Source organism: Brachycentrus maculatus, unplaced genomic scaffold (genome assembly GCF_059751285.1).
Source record: "Brachycentrus maculatus isolate JH-2025_06_01 unplaced genomic scaffold, ASM5975128v1 h1tg000013l, whole genome shotgun sequence".
Taxonomy (NCBI): Eukaryota; Metazoa; Arthropoda; class Insecta; order Trichoptera; family Brachycentridae; genus Brachycentrus; species Brachycentrus maculatus.
In genome coordinates, this window is record NW_028280767.1 from 68743 (window position 1) to 90492 (window position 21750).

General features: G+C 31.7%; 1 protein-coding gene across 1 annotated transcript in view; it reads right to left on the minus strand.

The window, feature by feature from the left end:
- Window positions 1–2370: 2370 nt before the first annotated feature.
- Window positions 2371–21750, minus strand: part of LOC148313369 (RYamide receptor-like) — a 43371-nt gene continuing 23991 nt past the window's right edge. The window contains exons 3-12 of the mRNA XM_088263664.1: window positions 14208–14316; window positions 13232–13437; window positions 12379–12527; window positions 11914–12035; window positions 11671–11765; window positions 10989–11114; window positions 10187–10287; window positions 9848–9938; window positions 8520–8603; window positions 2371–2933 (exon numbers count right to left, since the gene is read on the minus strand). Coding sequence (XP_088119790.1) covers window positions 2607–2933; window positions 8520–8603; window positions 9848–9938; window positions 10187–10287; window positions 10989–11114; window positions 11671–11765; window positions 11914–12035; window positions 12379–12527; window positions 13232–13437; window positions 14208–14307 — 1401 coding nt within the window. The 5' untranslated portion in view covers window positions 14308–14316 and the 3' untranslated portion in view covers window positions 2371–2606. The remainder of the gene's footprint in view (window positions 2934–8519; window positions 8604–9847; window positions 9939–10186; window positions 10288–10988; window positions 11115–11670; window positions 11766–11913; window positions 12036–12378; window positions 12528–13231; window positions 13438–14207; window positions 14317–21750) is intronic.

Below are 21750 nucleotides of genomic sequence, written 5' to 3' on the forward strand. Positions count from 1 at the left end.
TTATAAAATCTATGTTTTTTACAATTCAAAATATATATTATTTCTAAGGATTAAAAACAACATTATACGAAGTCAAAGACAAATTTTGTAACTGAAAATAATATAGAGAGAAACAGATTTTCATTTATTTAAATAAAACTTTATGGATAGTGATACGATAATCGATAATTAAACGAAAATTGAATGTGAAATTTTAAGGAATCGTCTCGTTTTTAGGCGCTTTCTTTTCTATCCGTTTTTCCTATTTTTTCTTTAAAACCGAATAGATTTTCTGATAAAATTCTAATTAATTTTATTTTTCATATATTTTATTAGTTAGTTGAAAAATAAATGAATTATTGATCTCAAAATCTTCTAAATGATCTTGTTTTATAAAAGTTTATCTTATCTAAAATAGACAAGAATAATAATTTGTTTTTTTTATATATAAGTAATACCGAATTGATTTGTTGATAAAATTTTATTATTCTCAATTTATTTTATTTGTTAATTAAAAAATTAATTAAAAATTGAACTTGAGTTTTTCTTAATAAGCATGATATATTTTACCTTTAAATATGTTTATCTTTTCTAAAATATATTATGTATTGGTTTTTCTTTAAAACCGAATATATTTTCTGATAAAATTTTATAAATCTCTTTTTAGTTTTTTAAATAATGAAAAAATAAATGAATAATTGAACTTCAATATTCTAAATGACATTTTTTACAATAGTTTATCTTATCTAAAATGCATAATATATTGTTTTTTTACATATAAAACAATAATAAATAAAAATTTAATTTTTAAATATTCTTAAAGATCTTTGATATACGAGCATAATAGTTTTTGTTATCTAAAATAGACGAAATACATATATATATTTTTTCACTGTTAAACAATGAAAAATATCAATAAAATAAGTGGATAATTGAAATTAAAAAACAGTTTATCTTATCTAAAATAGACGAGTATGATGTATTGTTTGTTTTCTTTAAAATAATTATAAATGCTAAATTGAAATCTGAATATTCGCAATAACCTTGATATATGAGAGTTTATCTTTTTTAAAATAGACATATATAAATTATGTTACAACAATTTAAATGTTTTATACAGACTCGTAAAATACATGCATTCAAGTATGTCAACCTATAAAATGCGACTTACACTTACTTATACTTATGTTTACTTTATACATCAGGTTAAAAATAACTAATTTGATCACAAGTGCTTTGATTGTTGAATACGTGCACGCATATATGTGTATGCATGCACATACCATATGTACAATTTTATAATTTAAACTTTGAATTAAGCTTTGAACTTTTCCCCCTTTCTCTCTCCTACCACTCGCCCAGGCCTTTTCCAAATATACCATATGTACAAATGTGGATAGTGGTCTGGTGCAAGTACTTAATATGTAATAACATATACAGGGTGGCGCAAAATTAATCACCTGACGCAAAATTAATTTTTAAAAAATGCAAATTGCGCCGTACGGCCAATCATATTCGACAGCATTTTGAGTGCGTCCAAATACTTGTTCCCTATTGTTAAATATTATATGACGGTCGTAAGCCCAGACTTTCATATTCTTCCTTATCTATGATGAGATGTCAAAAATTAATATTTGATATTAGTGACTAGGACAAATTAGAGTACTACTCTACCATCACGCCGTTTCCTCGCAGGGGTAGGCAGAAAGGATGGAACGCCACACTCTTCTGTTCTGACATACACTTCTAATGAGAGCAAAGGGTTAAAATAAAGATTCAAACCTTTTTCTCAGTCCTAGGCAAAAGATATATTTTTTTTAAAATGAAGTATCAAAGTTATCCAAAAACGCCACCCAATATACGTTTATAACCTAACCTTACTGACCTAATCCTTATAATATTTACAGTTTTATGTACAAAATAATAATAAAAATATATTTTTTTGTTGATTTCGATCGTTAAAATGCTGGGGATCGATTTATCGACTCCTGTATTATTTCACAATAGCACCATCGTAGATATATCGCCGATGACTCCATTATATTTTGCTGGTTGAGCTGGGATGTTGTATCACAGTGTGCGCATTTTTTATGTGCCGATTCGTCAATAATATGTAAAAATAAACTTTATATTATATAGATTTATATAGATATATATAAGTATAGATATTTTATAAAGATTTATATTATACAATTTTAAATAAAAAACAAAGTATTTATTTAATTTTTTTACAAAAAAAATCTTCAGTGAACATATGTAAAAGAAAAATCTTAACTCTAAAACGGTTAAAATATTTTAATGTATGATATTGTTTTGAAGTTGATATATAATTTTAAGTATTTTAAGTTAATATCGATGACATTTATATAAAATTTATACATTTTATATATATTTTTTATTCTTTAATATACCCTATGACACGTAATTATCTTATCTTCAATACTGGAATATGTATTTTTTTTTATAGATTTTTGTCATCAATAGTTGACGTTTGAAAATTCGTCTGAGCGAATTATGTATTACGTGAGGCATATATTTTAGAAGTAGTAGTAGTAACTGAATTTTCGTTTGTCATTAATACATAGCCGGGTCGTTTTGTCCTAGGGTTGATTTTCCAGGTGATCTCTTTACAGGGAGCTTGTCTGGCAATTTTCGCTCTCGCTCTCGCGTCGATTCATCGTTTTCTTGAGTCTGCGAATGGAGTATACGACCAGCATTTTGTCGATGGAAGGAATATCCTGGAGTCGTTCGTTGGTATTCAAGATAATATCGGTGATCTCTCCTCTCTCCTTCATGTTCAGGACAATAGCTCTGTCTCTAGAGTGCCTGCCCAGGAGACGAATGGTGCAGTCACCCCCGATGCATCGTTCAGGCTCGCCGCGACGGGAGGAAGGGCGGTTTTCGGGGGCAGAACGGGTCGACGATAAGCGAGTGGCCATTACCGAGTTTCCACCCTTTGTAGGAAAAATTGCAAAGGCATACATCTAAAATGAGTGAAAACCATGCAAAAGAATTCAAGTGACATGAAAAAAATACAAAAAAGTCACTAAAACCTTTTGGTTGTCAGCCCTTCAATGTATTTTAATTTTTATTTCAATTTATTTATTTTTAATTAACATACACATTACAAACTAAAAATTACTAAAAGTAAGCAAGAATACAATTGTTGAAGGTGTAGAAGAATTCCGCTTCGGAAAACTCCTTCAGACACATGGAACAGATCCAAATCCAATGAGATATTGTTCAACATAAAGGTGGCTCTTATTAATAATATACGTTGTAAAATACAAATATTCCGATAGTTATGTCAATAGCACATGCTTTATCTGTTTTTTTTTTAATAATATAATAGAAATAGTACAAGAACTTTGTATAGTAAAAATATTAATAGATCAAGTCAGTTTTTCTCTAAATATATGAAGTTTAACTAGAATTTTTACGCTATGGATGACTATATAATATAACCTATCAATATAAAAATAAAATTAGCCATTTTTTTCTTCTAATCCTTATCCGCACCTAATGGTGTATAGGGCACTGCATCGTATTGACGCAGAGTTATATTAATCATTCCTGGCAAAAAATCACTCATGCGTTTAAGGGACTAGTACAGGGTAATATTAACTAAATATTAAATCACTAGTATTTCTTTTCATCCTCCCTGGGAATTGAACCCGGGAACTCTGTGGTAGCTAAATACGCTAACTATTATACCACGGAGGCGGACCAAGATGAAAAACGTTAGCCCTGTGAATACCTAGACCTACATTTTCTTCATCATCTATGTTGAGATGTCAATTGAAAATATGAATTTACATATCAAATGAGAAGTCCACTTGCAAACCACATTATGTTAAAAAAAAGTTTTTAGCTAATCGGTAGAAAATAAAATCTTCTACCGATTTGAGCTTTTTTGTTAGATTTTAGAAAGTGAACTGTCGATCGGCATAGCGAGTTTTGCAATAGTATTGATTTTTATGTATTCATTTAACATCAAACACAGATTTTTTGAGTCTACTAAGTAGAAATTAACTCAAAAAATCTATGTTTGATTTAAAATTTATACATAAATTAAAATGGAGTTTTACAAATTAAACGCCAAATCAATAAATAGTAATGATTTTTGTATTACATTTTGTTCCTAATTTAACAAGTTTTGTCAGATTATGTTAAATATGGACGTCAATATTTTTCATTTTCTACCGATTGGCAGCACCATTGGCTAAAAAACTTAACATAACGTGATTTGCGAGTGGGCTAGTCAAATGTAAACGTGGAATGTTTTGATAAAGTCCGTACATTTTTTTCGCGTAAATCTGTCCGAATACCGGATAATAAATAGGTCCGGAAAAGTTTGAATTTTTGGACTCGTAAAAGACCATGACTTGCTGAATGTACATCTGATGTTATCTGCATCAAAATATTTATGATTTATTACCCTACACCAGTGCTTGGCAAACGTATTAACCAAAGAGCCTAATATGCACATTACATCAGTTTAAAATTTTCTTGACAGTCAAATCCGATTTTAATTCTAGTACACCTTTATTATCATTTTAGACATTTCGCTCACACCTTTCAAGAACGTCATGAATGAAAATTCGACAACTTTCAGTTGTGCATGTATTCGGAATGCCCAGAAAATGTACTTTATCCCAGCAAAAGCGGCATATTTTAAATTTAATATTTACCCGCTACAGGGCAGATAGTGTTGTTTTTGCATTTTGAAGGAAAGGTATTCTTTAATTATTTTTTTTAATATACTTATCCTAAATATTTTTCAAGTGGAAAAAATACCTTGAGGTTTTAGCTAATAAGATTTGTTGCACAGTAAAAAGTTCAATAAGTGGCTTGATATTTATTTTTAATACATTGTATTATATTCTTAAACATTAAAAACGTTCCTGAAAAATCTTTTTTTTTTATTTGTGACGTTCTTGAAAGGAGTGAGCGATTTACTTAATTACGAGTACACTCGATAAAACTTGATTCAAAACTTGATTGTCCAAAAATGCAAAAAAATGTCCCTTACTGTGTTTTGAGTTTGGACAGCCGTACTGTCCATAATGCCATTATTATTTTTAACACAATTTTTATTTTATGTTTTTTTAATGACAATCTAGTAGACTCTAAAAATCGGTGTTATATTTTAATATTAAATATATAAATTACAACGGAGTTCTACAAATTAAACGCCAAATCTATAAACAAACAAATTATGTCTTAAATTTAGATTTTTGTATGTTTACATATATTTTTGCATATATCTGGTATAACATTGAATTCAATGAAAAAATTTTTTTCAAAAAAATGAGTAAATCGTTTTTTAAAAAAAATCAAGATATTTTATACGTATGACATTACAATAAATTTTTAAAACAACAAAAAACAAAGTAATATTACGAACTTTGAAATAACTCTAATGATTAACAGAGATCGGGATTTTTAAAGGTTAGATTGCTGAGGATCGATATATCGACTCTAGACTACTTTGCATAAAGTAAGGTAGTCGATATACCGACGATGACGCCAGTGTTTTAAAACGATCGAGCTGGGATGTTGAGTCGCAGCGTGCGCCTATCTAAAGTACATTTATAGTATTTTTTGTGCATTATATTAACACTTTTATTTTAGTTCTACTTTTTATAATATCCATTGTATTCTCGTCCGCCTCCGTTGTGTAATGGTCAGCATGCTCGCCTACCGTTCTGGAGGTCCCGGGTTCGATTCCCAGGGGGGTTTAATAAATATGTGATTTTTTCACTCTAATATTTATTCAATATTACACTGGACAGGTACCTGATGTGGAGGGCTGATCACCTTTCCTTCATGTGTAATCGATCGAGATAACACTGCGTTTATATGAAGCAGTGCCCTATGCACCATTAGGGTGCGGTAAGGGATTATTATTATTATTCTTGTCAGTGCCCTTTACTATGACCAAAATTATATTGTATACTTTGTGGGATCATTTTTTGTATTTATATTTTAAATACATTTTTTGTATTTTAGAATTTAAAAAAAGTTCTTTCTCGTCAAATATACGAGTATTCACAAGTAAAAAATGTAACTAATCTTTAGTGAAGTTTTAAATTATTAAATTTTTTTAATCGTTTATCTTTCATCAACTCTTTTTTTTCAAAACCATATCGTAGTCATATAGGAGAAAGTGACCAAATGCATTTTTTACAAAACCGTGATAATTGACTATTTGATATCTTACTAGCCTAACATTGCCCTGAAAAAATCCCAAAGGATTTTGAACTTGTAAGTATAATATATTGACTAGTTAGAAATGACTAACTGCATTGATGTTAATTTTGTTGCCAAGCAAAAGTGACTTAAATGGCCCTTCTGAACATTTTACGTTTTGGTAGTTGGTCACTTTCTCCTGTATGACTACGATATATTTAATTCAAGGAAAAAAATATTTTTCAGTGTTTTAAGAAAAAAATCAATTACGCCGATTGTTACCTGAATTTTAAGAAAATTTAGTTGCGATTTATCGAATACTGGGCCTTAAACTAGAATACTATCTTGATGACATGGGAATAAAGAAAAAAACATTATGATTATTTCTACAAAAAATATGGGTTGAAATCAATCTCCAATAACGAACGTTGGCCGATCCGCTAAAAGATTTTTATATACCACTAACTAAAAGTTTCCAAACTTCTCGTATAGATGTCGGTGCCAGTATTGAAATGATTTATTATGAAATCCTGTTTTCCTTCTTGTTTTTATAAGTAAGTTTTACCATGCTGATAAAACACTATTTTTCGATTTCACAAAATAAATACTTATTTTAATCAACCACGATTTCAAAAATTATGTAAAAAAACGAACATTTTTTTTCCAAATTTTAGTTGCTACTTTAAATCATTAAAATACTGTTCACTGCGTTGAATATATCGCAAACAACGATGAAACGCTGACTAAATAGCAATTTTTAAAACGCTTAAAATATATTAAAAATATAAAATAATACGAAATATATGTTTGAAGATGCTAGTACACACTGATCTCTTTGTGTATAGTCTTCACGTGCGGCTCATATTTATACTCGCTCTGAGACAAGTGAGTATAAACAGGAGTCGTCGAGGAGACTAAAGCTGAGTTCTAGCAAAAACTCGCAAATCAAAAATGAATATATGAAATTTAATTTATAAGGAAATTTTATTTTATTTTTGGCCATATAAAGAACACCCTACAATACAGTCTTCACATAATATTTATCAGTAAAAACTAAATTTAAAAAAATATATTTAGTTAAATGTTTGGTATGAATGTTTAATTTGCAAGTGTAACACTCAATTTTCTGGACGACTCATGTTTATTCTCGCTTGTCTTAAGGCGAGTATAAACATAATCCACGTGCGAATAGTACACACAAAAAGAACAGTGTGTACTAGTATGAATTTTATAAAAATTAATCACATTTTTTTTTTTTTTTAAATTTGCTTTTGAAGATTTGAAAATTGATATTTTGTTAGTATCTAATGATTATTTGAAATATAAATAACGCAGTAAGTAGGTAATAATTTTTTACTTTATTTTTAAGGTTTTTATGCAACGTTTATCCCAGTTAGTAAATATGCCTCCAAATTCATAATTGAGACGAAAACATTTAAAACGTAGTTCTGGGTCAAATATCTGTCACTCAGCTGCTCAATTTAGCGAAAAATGTCAAATTTCTCGGACTTTTCCCGCGTTTTAACGTCAGCCATTTTCATTTTTAGGATAATTGCAGACAAAAAACAAAGAAAAATATTTAAAACTTCAGTTTTTTAACGGAAAATTTAAGAGTCGTTCAGAGTTTGAAATTGGTGCTCAATATAAAAATAAAACCACTTTTGAGTCAATTAATTTCAACGTGACTAGTTTTGAGAACTTTAGATGTTCTTAATACAAATTTGTGCGGGAACAATGGTTAATTTTATTTTTTATATCATCACCACAAAATTAATTCTAAAGCCATAAATTTTGTTATTAAAATATAACTTTGTTTTATTATAATATAAATATTTAAATAATAAAATATAAATTATTCCACTTATAAAAATCTCAGTGAGTGGTAATTTTACTACCATTTTTGTGAAAATAAAAATATAAAAGTAAAAACGACTAACCTCAAATAAAATGCTTTAAATATTAATAATTTTGAGCAAAATAAATTATTTAAAGTTTATTGATTTGGTGTTTAATTTGTATGAATTCATAAATTGTATTTTTAATATTAAAATCAACGCTGATTTTCAAGGTCCACTAAGTTGTTTTTTTTTAACATGAAAATAAGTAACAAATAATCTTCACAAAATTGGCACGAATTTTGTTGTTTTTTTTTTACGATAGTAAAATATACAACTTAGTAGACCCTAAAAATCAGTGCTTGATTTCAATGCTTAAAATATTAATCAAAAATTATTTAAATAATAATATAAAATTTTGCGGATTTTTTAAAAAATATATATTTTATCAGTAAAACCGTATTGTAATGAAAATATTTAAATAAGAAAATTGTATTGTTTTTTTCTACTTACAATGGCGCTGGCTTCGATCTGGAATCTATTGCGTTTCGAAGTAGGGCAGAAGAGAGCCCTCTTGTACCCTGATTTGAACCGCTCCTATCACAAGGAAATCAAATCATTTAGACTTCAGCTGAAACGCGCTTGTGAACACATCGTTAATTCCTGAAATCTTTTTTAGTTTTGAACTTTTTGATTCGATACAATGAACCTTCAAATTGTATGATATAAAAAATTTATATGACTTATTTTACACTTGGTCTTCCTCAAGTATATTTTAAATCCCAATATTTAGTTGATTATTAAAAATTAAACATTTGTATTTCAACACTCATTTAGTTTTATTTAATTTTACACGACTAGTTTAAAAAACTAAAACTATTGACAGGTGGTTAAATAAACTAACGATCAAAAGAATTTTCTGCTAAATGTAGAGGTGGGTGGGGTAGTAGCGTTTTATTTAATTTTACACAACTAGTTTAAAAAACTAAAACTATTGACAGGTGATTAAATAAACTAACGATCAAAAGAATGTTCTGCTAAATGTAGAGGTGGGTGGGGTAGTACCTAGAGGGTAGGTTAAGTGGTAGGATTTTGTTCAATGGGAACATAGACAATAATGGTGATGAAATTTGGAAAATCATTTTATTAATTAATTCACAGTCTCAAATTATTACACTAAGCAAAATACAAGGGCCAAGTCATTAACAATTTAGAAATGCATAAAAATTTGATTACATGAATTAATAATAAGCCATTATTATTTTTTTATGAAAGCATCTGTAGTTTTTGAAACTAGTCTGTGAAATTAAATAAAACTCAACATTTTAAGTGTGTGTAAATACTTGTTCACAAAATCTGGATTATCTCCAATTACAGGAGTTATTTTCATATTATTTTTTTGACATCTCATCAAAGATGAAGAAAAATATGGAAGTTCACCTTCTTTACATCTCACTAATATGTAGATGTCTCTAGTGAAGTTCTAGTGATTCAAGAACAAGGTTTCTTAATTGGTTCATATATATATAGAACTTCCAAGAATTTGAGTAGTGTGGTTGTCAATAATGGGTAGAATTGGTGAATGTTACACGTTTGTAAAGTGATCACTTAAACCAGCCTATGACGGTTGTTAGCCCCGTAAATGCCCAGACTTCCATATTTTTCTTCATCTTTGATGAGATGTCAAAAAAATAATTTGAAAATAAAACTCAATAAAAAATGGTTAAATACAAGTGTTTAAATTTTAAAATATGTTATTTCACAAAGTTAATGCCAAATCAATAACTAAAATGAAAATATAGTTATAAATACATTAAAAAAATGTTTTTTATGGAACTTACGTTGTAAAACCCGTAGATAAAGGGGTTGTAGCAAGCGTGGCTCATCGCCAGCCAATCGAAGCAGAAGAAAATTATGTTTATGTAGTAGTAGCTGAAACAAACAAAAAAAATATTTAAAAAAATTTATTATTGCTTTGTGATCTTATATTTTCTCCATTTCGATTTTTTAATAATATTCGGAGAATTTCTTTTTCAGTAAATCGAACATTTATAGCCAACACGCGTGATTTTAAATATGAATGTCGAATGCGTTTCAAAAAATGTAGTAAATTTTTTTATATTCATACTTTTTTTTAACACTTTCAAATTTAAAATGTGGTAGTATTTTGAAGTACTTACTCATTGATGCTTGGATAGAATGACTGAAGGAGTTGGTACGACTGCAGAGGAAGCCAGCAGATGGTGAAAAGCAGTACCACAACCAACATCATCTTGATAACCTGTGAAGAAATTAATTCGTTTTAGTAAAAAAAGTCGAAATGAAAAATTTATAGTTTCATTACCATTAAAAATTCATTACCATTATTGTCTATGTTCCCATTAAACAAAATCCTACCACTTAACCTACCCTCTAGGTACTACCCAACCCACCTCTACATTTAGCAGAACATTCTTTTGATCGTTAGTTTATTTAATCGTAAAAAAAATAGTCTGTGTACTCCTATTCTTTTTGGTTTCCTATTTAAGAAACAGCATCGCTCACCAATCACAAAAACTCCATTAAACCCTAACGCATACTTCTTTTGATGAAAAAACTTTGAAACCATCTTAAAAATCACGTAAAATATATTTAAATATATTGAAAAATTATACCTTAACCATACTTCTCACTAGCAGCCATACTTTCAAATTAATCAAATATCTAGCATATGAAAGGAACCCAAACATATTTCAGATGGAAAGGAATCCAGATCATTTCAGATATACTAGTATCCCTAAAGTGTGTCAACAGCATTTTATGGCCTTTTACGTCAATCACATGAATAGATTTTTAGGAAAAATAGATCCATAAAAACAAATTGAGATGTTTTTTCGGCAACTTCGTATTTACCCCCATTAATTAATTTTTTCATCGGATCATCTGATATTTCAGGTTCAAATTGAAAATTTTCTTTGGGTATATGATTCGTAATATTCTTACCCTGGTTTTTTTCTTCAATATGTAATCATCCCTCGAGTTCTGCGGATTGCCGGGGGTTCGAGTCTGCCAGAGGCGATAGGCCATACGTGAGTAGACGAAAGTTATCACGCACAGGGGTGCGATGTACTGGAACAAAAAGTAATGTGATTAGTTCATTACGTCATATCACTTCGACTAGCTAAGATGAGGATTACGGATCATTTCTTGACTATCCAGTTCTTTAGCTACCTTGCTCGCAAGCCACCAGACAACCTGGAGAGGCTTGTCTTAACCGGAGGCCTAGAAGGTAAGAGGTATCTCTTCAACCCTATGGTCACGATCCTCACCAAAGAGGGAAACGACCGGAGAAGAAGCTAAAATCGCGTATTTTTCAATCTTTCTTTACTTTCTTTTTGGGTCCCAAAACACCCCACTTTATATTTGTATGGAAATCGTAGTACATAGCTTACAGCAGGTAGCAACTGTCCGCCAACTGAATCAAAGGGAGACCGCATCTTTGCCAACGCAGCGTTGCGCTACTACTGAATGCGGATAGCGGAATTTGAGTAGTTTAACTGTCAATCATGGGTAGAATGGTGAATGTTACACGCGTTTAAAGTCATAAACTCTGTAAATACCCAGATTCCATATTCTTCTTTGTCTATGTTGAGATGTCAACATGTTAATTTATTTATGTACACACCTGGAGAATGAGCAGGACGCATCTATATATGTTCATCGACTCGGGACTCATGTTGATCTGCTCGCAAAATGGTTTCAAGTAAGCTTCACCAGTATCTACAAAAAAAAGGCTTTAGTGAGGAGATGCCTGAATGTGGAAAATACGAACATTGTTAGCCAAAACACAGTTGCGGGGTAGTCTAGTCTCTCTGCTTACCTCTTAGGATAAGCGACTTATGTAGATGAAATAAGTTGAAAATCTCACCAGGATCGATGTCTCGAACCAAGTGCACCCTCAGGGCGATTGCCATCGGAGTCGCAAGGGCAATTGACAAAATCCAGATTCCAGCAATTGACAGTTTAGCGACCTTCATCCTCGGGAATGCCCTGGAACAAAACACATGATACAGTAAAACGTGGAAGATGTTGGTGACAAGCAGTGGTCGGCAAACTTGGTAACCAAAGAGCCAAATATGTACATTACAACGAGTTATTGAAGTTAAACCTTTTCCTTCCTGATTTTCCAAAAATTACAAGTGATCCAAAGAGAGGTACCAAAGAACCCCAGTTCATATTTGTATGGAAATTGCAGTACGCAGCTCACAGCAAGTACCAACTTGCCGCCAACTGAGTCACATAGATACCACGTCCGAGCCAACGCGCCATCAGGCGGTGACTGAATCGAAATCGAATCAAACGAATGCATAGTAATGTTTAACATTTTTCTTACTTAAGCGGATGGAGAATGGCGCTGTAACGGTCCACCGCAATAGCAGTCAGGGTCAGCACTGACACACTGACGCTCAAAACTTGGACGAAGGGACAAACGGCGCACATGAAGTACGGTAGATCCCATCTCTGCAGAAGAGCCGCTTGGAACTGTCAAGAAAAGCGAAAAAATACCAATTACAACAGACACAGATAGCTCAGAAAAGTAATATGAGTGAATTCGGTATTTTAACCGTTGGAGTGCTGAGAGTCGATAAACCGATGCAGATATGTTTTAACAAGAGCAAACCGTCGATATATCGACGATTACGGTAGCTTATTAGGGCGGTCGAGCTGAGAGTTGTGTCGCAGCGTGCGCGTTTCTTAAGTTCTGATTCGTCAATTATATTCGCAAATAAACTTATTTCAACGTTCTCAAACCAACCATAGATAGCTCCCATGAACTTTAAATTATGATGTTTGTATGAGTTCTAAAAATTTTACAAGTGTGGTTGTAGGGTAAAACCCCCCTATAACGTACACTCGTGTAAGATTTCCCCTTATAACGTTTGCGGCAGTTTTTCCTATAATGGTGGTCCTCGTATAACGCAAAAGGACCGTGTGCCTTGACCGCGCGAGTTAAAATGAAAAAACACAATTTAAAAATATTAATGTCTCATATCGTTCCCCCCGATAACGCGGTTTACCAATTTTGAGAAAAATATCATTGATTTACCAATTTTTACACATCTAATAAAAATGATAATTTCGCAACAAAGTCTTCAGCAATTTCAGCATACTTATTTGAATAAATCTCAGCACTAAAACGGTTAAAACGCTAAATCAAATAAAATAATAAATTTGCTTGAACCTACCTGAAACGGAACAGTGAACACGGCAATGAAGATGTCAGCAAGGGCGAGATTGCAAATGTAGCAATTCGTAACGCTTTGCATTTTTTTCGTCGTAGTCACTATTTTGATGACAGCAAAGTTCCCAAGAACAGACAGTATGGAGATAGAACCATACAGAATGAATAACAAAGATACCACCTCTACCGGAACCTCGTACAGCAAAGTATCTGCAAATAATCAACCTTAATTTGAACTGTTTTGTTAACTTCATAATTTTTGTGTAAATATTATATAAACGGTTTAAAAAAATTTGTTTGAAATTTACAATATGCGTTAAATTGACTTTGATTATAGCGCTCACTCCTTTCAACAACGTCATATTTCAAAAATCGTCAATTTTCAGTTGTGCATGTTTATTTTTGAACTGCCCGTGTCTCAGCTTGTGATTAAACATTTATTGTTGATATCCGAACGAAGATTGAATTCAATTCAATGCCAATTTAACACATATGGCTCACTATATTCAACAACGTCATCTATAGAAAAACTTAAATTTTCGGAAGATCGTTTTTAAAGTTTAAAATTATTATAAAAAGTATTAAAAATAAATATCAAGCCATTTATTGATCTTTTTACTGTGCAACCGATTTATTAGTTAGAACCTGAAGGTTTTTTTTTTAGTTAGAACCTGAACAAAAAAATAATCAAAACCTTTTCTTCGAAATGCAAAAACAACACTTTCTGCCCTGTAGCGGGTAAATATTAAGTTAAAAATATGCCGCTTTTGCTGGGATATAGTACAATATCTGGGCATTTCGAAAACACGCACAACTGAAAATTGACGATTTTTGATATTTGACGTTGTTGAAAGGAGTGAGCGATATGCAAACAATTTTCGAATCTCGTCGCCAGCGCTCCGCAGGGGTAAAAACACATGTCTTTATGAGTTAAGCAAGTTTTTTAATAAAAGAATAATAGAAAATGTTATATCTCTCACCATGTATCTCAGTAGAGTCATAGTGGGATTTGTTAGACTCCAAGTAGTCGTCATCCAAGGACTCCGACCCCATTTCATCGGTGTCATTGACAGTACACATAGTAATTTTCTGAAACAATTAACCATGCAATAATACACACAAATAGTACTTTAATCATATTTTAATAATTAAAAGCATTAGCTTTGTGGATCATAGTGATATATTATTTTGAGAAATAAAAAGACTTTGTTTTTTGATCCAGTTACATTTTTATTAAAAACCAACTAGTTTCGGCAACAACCTGTTTCCCTCTTCAGGGTTTGCCGAATTAAAAAAAATTGCTCTTAAATTCACTTTAGAATATTCCCTGATTCATTTAATATTTTGGTCTGTCGGTTTTTAAAAACTGCTCGGAGAATAGTGACTGCAAACTAAAATACGTTCAAAGAGTCTTAAAAAATATGTAACATCCTAAGTACAAAATAATTATCAAAATACAGACATAATTAAATATGGTACAAAAATGTTAAAATTTTTTTGAAAAAAATCACGACCCTGAAATTATTATAAAAAATAAATATTTAAAAAAAATATATATTAAATCATCCAAATATATGTGGAAGCGTTACCGACCTCTTGCACGGTCGTCCGTGTTTTGCATTAGAATTCTGCGAATTCCCCCTTTAAAATGTGTGGAATTTCAAAGTATGACAATATTTAAAATGAAGATATTTGATTTTCAATGATTTCCTTTATTTTCTGTGAGACCTCAATTAAGGTAAAGGTTGATGATAGAGATTAATAAGACTAAAAGATTTAAAAAAATCGATCAAAAGTTAAAAAAACTTAATGTGATTTACGTACATAAGTAGAGTATATAAAAAGAATAACTGAAAATTCTGAGGCGAACGAATGAAGAAGAAATTTGGAAAATTCTTTTTTTTGGGGGGAAAATGCGATGAGAAAAGAATCTGATTTATCCAATTTAGATCGACCCACGAAAAAAATATGTCCTTTTCATTCCTCCACTATGTATGGTGAATTATCTTTTTGATGTAAAACGTTTGTCATTATGGTAACTACGGGGTTCGTTTTCTTTAACTGCATGTATTAAAAACATGTAACCCCAATGTTGCTAATGTTGTAAGACCTTCGCGCCTCACATTGGTATCGTTGTGTTCAGGAAAAAATAATTATTTGATTGTTTACATGTCGTAGTACGGTGATAGAACTCAATTAGTTACCCGAAGAGGCGTAACTCGGCAGTACGTTGGTTTTTAAATGAAATTGATGAATAAAAGAAATATTTCATTTATTAAAGGGAGATTTTTTTCGATGAAATTCCACATGACCATTTTCTAATTCAGAAATAATAAAAAGCCAACAAATGCAAAGAGACCAATTCATAAAACCAACCTTTAAAGTTTCACTTCTAACGCCCTTGAATCATTCGTATATACATACAGTATCGAACAGATTAATTGAAACATTTTTTTCGTATTTTCAACACCCTCACAAAAAATGCTTTGGGGGTGTTCCTCGGAGAGTTCCAATGAGATGATGATTAGCGAAGTCACCCAATTCTACTGGAAAAGATACAACTAGAGACACAAAAATGAAGGAATGGTAATGGAATATTTCAGAAGGATTTAACCCCCTGCCACAAATCCAAAAAAATGATGAAAATTTTCACACAAAAACAATGAACTGTGTTGAACTTGTCAAAAATTTTGCTAGATATAAACGTTATTGAAAATCTATCGGCAATCTGTAAGAATCGGCTCTCCAAAATTGATTGCATTACGTTGGAAAAGCTCATTTTTCAAAAGTCCATAACTCAGGTATGGTTTCGAGACGAAAAAATACAACAACAAAAAAGTTTATATATAAGATTTTGAGTGTGTGCAAATACTTGCTCACAAATCTGGATTATCTCCAATTATAGAAGTATTTTTCGTGTTATTTTTTGACATTTCATCAAAGATGAAGAAGGGGCCCAGTGAATGCCCAGACTTCCATATTCTTCTTCATCTTTGATGAGATGTCAAAAATTAATATGGAAAAAGTTTTGTTTCAATTAATCTGTTCGATACTGTATCTCCCGCATTTATTTTGTACTTTGCTCTGAAAATACCTTTCACGATTGATTTATTAGATTAAATCAATTATTATTAGTTATTGAAAGTGTGTATCAGGATGAATGCCAAGAGCTTCTATACCAGATCCGAGAATGTGGCGGAAACTAGTGAAAGAAAAACACAACTACTGAATTTCACAATTTGTTTGTTTTTGATACGTAGCTGAATCCTCTCTAGATAAAATGTGTAAACAAACAGTGTGCATCGTAAAGTCATGAGGTGGGTTATAACTAATCATCATGCTGCTTCCCCTCAAGGGTAGGCAGAGAGAATATTGCTCACTCCTTTCAACAACGTCATATATAAAAAACTAAATTTTTCAGGTGATCGTTTTTAAAGTTCAAGAATATAATAAAAAATATTGAAAATAAAATCAAGCCACAGATTGAGCTTTTCACTGTGCAACCCATCTTTTTAGGTAAAACCTGGAGGTTTTTTCTCCATTTCAAAAATAATTCGTATATTTAAGAAAATAATTAAACAATACGTTTTCTTCAAAATGCAAAAACAACACTTTCTGCCCTGTAGCGGGTAAATACTAAGTTAAAAATATGCCGCTTTTGCTAGGATATAGTACATTTTATGGACATTCCGATAACATGTATAATTGAAAATTTACGATTTTCGATATATGACGTTGTTGAAAGGAGTGAGCGATATAACGCCATGCCACACCAATCTATCTATCCGAACAAACTTCGCTTCTTTTACATTCTTCAAGCATCTCTTCACACATCCCCTTTGATTACTTCTATTCCTGACCCGACTTCAAGTATTTTGAAATACCAACATGATCGTGTCAAGTTTTCTTCGGTCCTATTCTGCTTTTATTACCAACCGCATTCCCTTTTTACCAGTATATATATATTTTTGTCTGCCTCTGTAGTGTAATGGTCAGTACGCTCGGCTACCGTTCTGGAGGTCCCGGGTTCGATTCCCAGAAGGGGTCTAATAAATAAAAATATTTTTTTCACTTTAATACTTATTCAATATTACCCTGGACTGGTACCTGAAGTGGAGGGCTGAACACCTTTTCTTCGTGTGTAAACGATCAAGATAACTTTGCGTTTATATGATGCAGTACCCTACGCACCATTGGGGTGCGGATAAGGGTACGAATTTCAAAAATTCAAAATTTTTTAAATCAAATAATATCCATGTTAATAGCGGTAAATTCTAAATCAGTTTAGCTGTCGTGCTGGAGGTACGGGGTTTGATAATAGAGATAGGGTCAAAAGATGTATTTGATAACACCGCGAACTTGTACCTGAAGCGCAGGACTAAATGAAATCACCTTGATTTCATTTTATTTACGATCAAGATGATATTGTGTAGATGCGATGCCAGTACCCTATGCGTCATCGAATGCAGACAAGGGTAATATATGAAGAAGAATTGGCGGTCTTTACGTTTTGAACCGAGATGAAATATTTGCTGTAATTTGAATAAAAAAACGAACGGCCGAAATAAATCAAAGTCTCTTTTTTCCAACCCTTATAACCTTTTTCTCCCTTAATGACGATTCAAACATTGTATGTAGAGCGTAAAGGCTCAAAATCCTTTTTCCATTTTCGTTTACTAACATCGTGATAAAAGAAATTCCACGTATGTTTGAAGCTTTTATGTATATCGTCATACAGGAGTATGCGAACAAATGCATTTTTTTACAAAAACGTGATCATGGACTATTTGATATCTTACTAGCTTTATATTGCCCTGAAAAAAAATCCAAAAGATTTTAAACTTAGCGTAATATATTGACTTGTTAAAAATGACTAACTGCTTTGATGTTTATTTTCTTGCCAAGCAAAAGCGACTTAAATGGCCCTCCTGAACATTTTACGTTTTGTAAGATGGTCACTTTCTCCTGTACGACTACGATATGTTTAAATGTATTATTTTAGAAAAATTAGAAAAAAAGTTGAGCAATCGATAAAGACTTACTCATAGTAAATAATTAACAAAATTTAACTTCGAGTCCACTTTTGAAAATATTCCCATTGTGATTCATTTGTGGTCTTTCTCTCTTTCAAAATTTTTATTTTATACAAATCGCGCACTCCTTTCAAGAACGTCATAAATCAAAAATCATCAATTTTCAGTTATGCATGTTTTCAGAATGCTCAAAAAATATACTATATCCCAGCAAAAGCGGCATATTTTTAACTTAATATTTACCCGCTAAAGGGCAGAAAATGTTGTTTTTGCATTTTGGAGAAAAGCTATTGTTTAATTATTTTTTTAAAATAAACTTAATATTTTTCAAATGGAAAAAAAACCTTCAAGTTTTACCTAAAAAGATCTGTTGCGCAGTAAAAAGTTCAATAAGTGGCTTGATATTTATTTTTAATACATTGTGTCATATTTTTAAACTTTAAAAACGTTCTCCTGAAAAATCAAGTTTTTTGATTTGTGACGTTCTTGAAAGGAGTGAGCGAAATGTGAAATTGAAATAATTTTATTTTAATGACCTGAAGATGGAATAATTTTCTGAAACCGGTTGTCACAAATAAGTGTTTAAAAAAGTGGCATTACACAAAGTAAACAATGGACGATAAGGAGAGTGTTGTATTACTATTGTAAAGTTATTTTTGACATCTCGACAGATGAAGAATAACATGGAAGTATTGGTATTTACGGGGCTTACGACCGTCAAAGGGAGGTTTAAGTGATCACTTTACACACGTGTAACATTCACCAATTCAACACTCCACAGCCACACTATTAAAATCCTTGAAACATCTAGATATATTGATTAAACTCGATACAGAGTACTTGAAGTCTGTAGACTACACGAGAGACATCTATGGTGAGATGAACCAAGCTATGTATTGTTACTCAAATAAAGGCAAGGCGATCACTCCTGCGCTTCTGGTACTAGTCGAGGGTAATAATAAATAATTAATAGAGCATAAAATATTCGTTTTCTTCATCTTGGTGTAGGCCTTGTGGCCTGTTTTTAAAAGGGATAAGCCTGTCGATGACTATGTCGATTCCCAGCTATCAACCCATCTCTTTGGTCGTCTGCCCGAGAGTCGTCTACTATGGGGTTGGCCGTACAGTGCAATGTGGGGGGAGTCTGAATTGTTCCATTCTCCTCACATGCGCATACCATTGTCTTTTTCGTTGCCTTCCCCGCCTAATGACATCTTTAATCTCGCATATTTATCTGATCCTGGCGTTTCTTATTCTATCTCGAAAATAAATATTACTGTAAAATCACTTATATTTATTTTCATCTCTCCTGGGAATTAAACCCGGGACCTTCAGCACGGTAGCTAAAGGTGACCATTACACGGGGGTGGACGTTACTTTTAGGACCACGTAAGAAAGTCAGAATTCTAAATAATGTCATATATTCAGTTACGAGTTTTAAAGACCCCAAGAGACGTTTTTTTTCCTGAAAATATTGTCCCATAAATTGTAATTATTATACCCCGTACGCACGATGGTTTATTTGTCGTAAGTATGTCGTATTTCGGTAAATTTTACGTCTCGGTTTATCCTAATACCCCTGAAATAAACCTAACTTTACAGACTATATATATAAGACTCACTTTTTACATTAAAAAAATACCTCTGTAATTCAGGTTGCGCCTTAAAGTCGTAATCAAAACAGGTTTTCAACTTTAAATTTTGCGTTTTAAAAACTGAATTGGACACCTTGCAAAACTAACTGTGCTCGATATATTATAAATCAAAATGAACGTTTAACTATTGTTATTTGACGTTACAAAAAATGTTACGTGTTACAGATTTTTTATTTTTAATCTAGAATTTTCTAAAATATATTACCGTCAGTGTGAGTAACTGCCTACATATTTATGTGTGTAGGAAAAATTAAAAAAAACAGATAAAATTCAATTAAAGACTTTTATGTTGTAGAAGTATAATAATAATAAAAACCCTTATCCGCACCCCAATGGTGCATAAAGCACTGCTCCATATAAACGCAGTGTTATCTTGATCGTTTACACATGAAGGAAAGGTGATCAGCCTTCCGCTTCAGGTACCAGTCCAGGGTTATATTGAATAAATATTATAGTGAAAAAATCACTTATATTTATTTGACCCCCCTGGGAATCGAACCCGGGACACTCCAGAACGGTAGCCGAGCGTGTTAACCATTACACTACGGAGGCGGACAATAGAACATAGAAGTATACATAGAAGTAGAGATACATACAGAGAAGTAGGCGTACATAGAAGTATACTGACATGAATAAATACCTTAATTATAAAATGAATTGAAAACATCCAATTTAGTTTGAAAAACTTCCAGTTTGATTTAAAAGGGGTCCAATTCGATTTTTCTAGCATCCAGTTTGATTGGTTAATGTTCATTTTGGTTTACAAAACGTTCAATTTTAATCATAAGGCATCCACTTTGATTTATAAAGAGTCCCATATTGTTTATATAGCGTCCAATTTGGTTTGCCAAACGTTTAATTTGATTGGTCAGACGTTCAGTTTGGCTAGTGAAAAGTCTAATTAAATATAAAAAAAAACCTGTATTAAAATGTCCAGTGTTTGATTGAAAATTACCTCAGTCTTAAAAATGGCCATATATTCGATGCTATGGAAACCTATCTCTATCTGGCAACATTGTAGTGATGGAAATCGTACAATAAACAATATAGTCTACCACGCAACACCACATATGCATTTGTAGTACAAATAAACACACTTCAATTGTGTGACGCGATGTTTTTTGAGGCGAACACCCAACTCAAAATTGTCTTATTTTAAACAAAAATCCTTTAAAATAAAGATTATAGTCTTCAATACTTCTTTTTTTCTTGGTGTGTTTTTAAGAGAGATTACTTCTTACAAGTCGATTCTCAGCTGTCAATCCATCTCTTTGGTGATCTATCTAGAAATTGGTCGTGCAGTGCAATGTGGGGGAGTCTGGATAGTTCCATTCTCCTCACGTTCGCATACCATTGTAATCTTCGTTCCCCACCTAACGACAGCTTCCATCTCGCATATCTCTCTTATCCTTATGTTCCTTGTTCTATCTCGTAGACTTTTACCATATCGCTCACTCCTTTCAAGAACGTCATAAATCAAAAAACTTGATTTTTCAGGAGAACTTTTTTAATGTTTTAAAATATATTGTATTAATAATAAATATCAAGCCACTTACTAAACTCTTTAATGTGCAACAGGTCTTTTTAGGTATAACCTGAAGGTTTTTTCTCCATTTGAAAAATATTAGTTTATTTTAAAAAAATAAGTAACAATACCTTTTCTTCAAAATGCAAAAACAACACTTTCTGCTCTGTAGCGGGTAAATATTAAGTTAAAAATATGCCGCTTTTGCTGGAATATAGTACATTTTCTGGGCATTCCAAAAACATGCACAACTGAAAATTAACAATTTTTGATTTATGACGTTCTTGAAAGGAGTGAACGATATATGCTC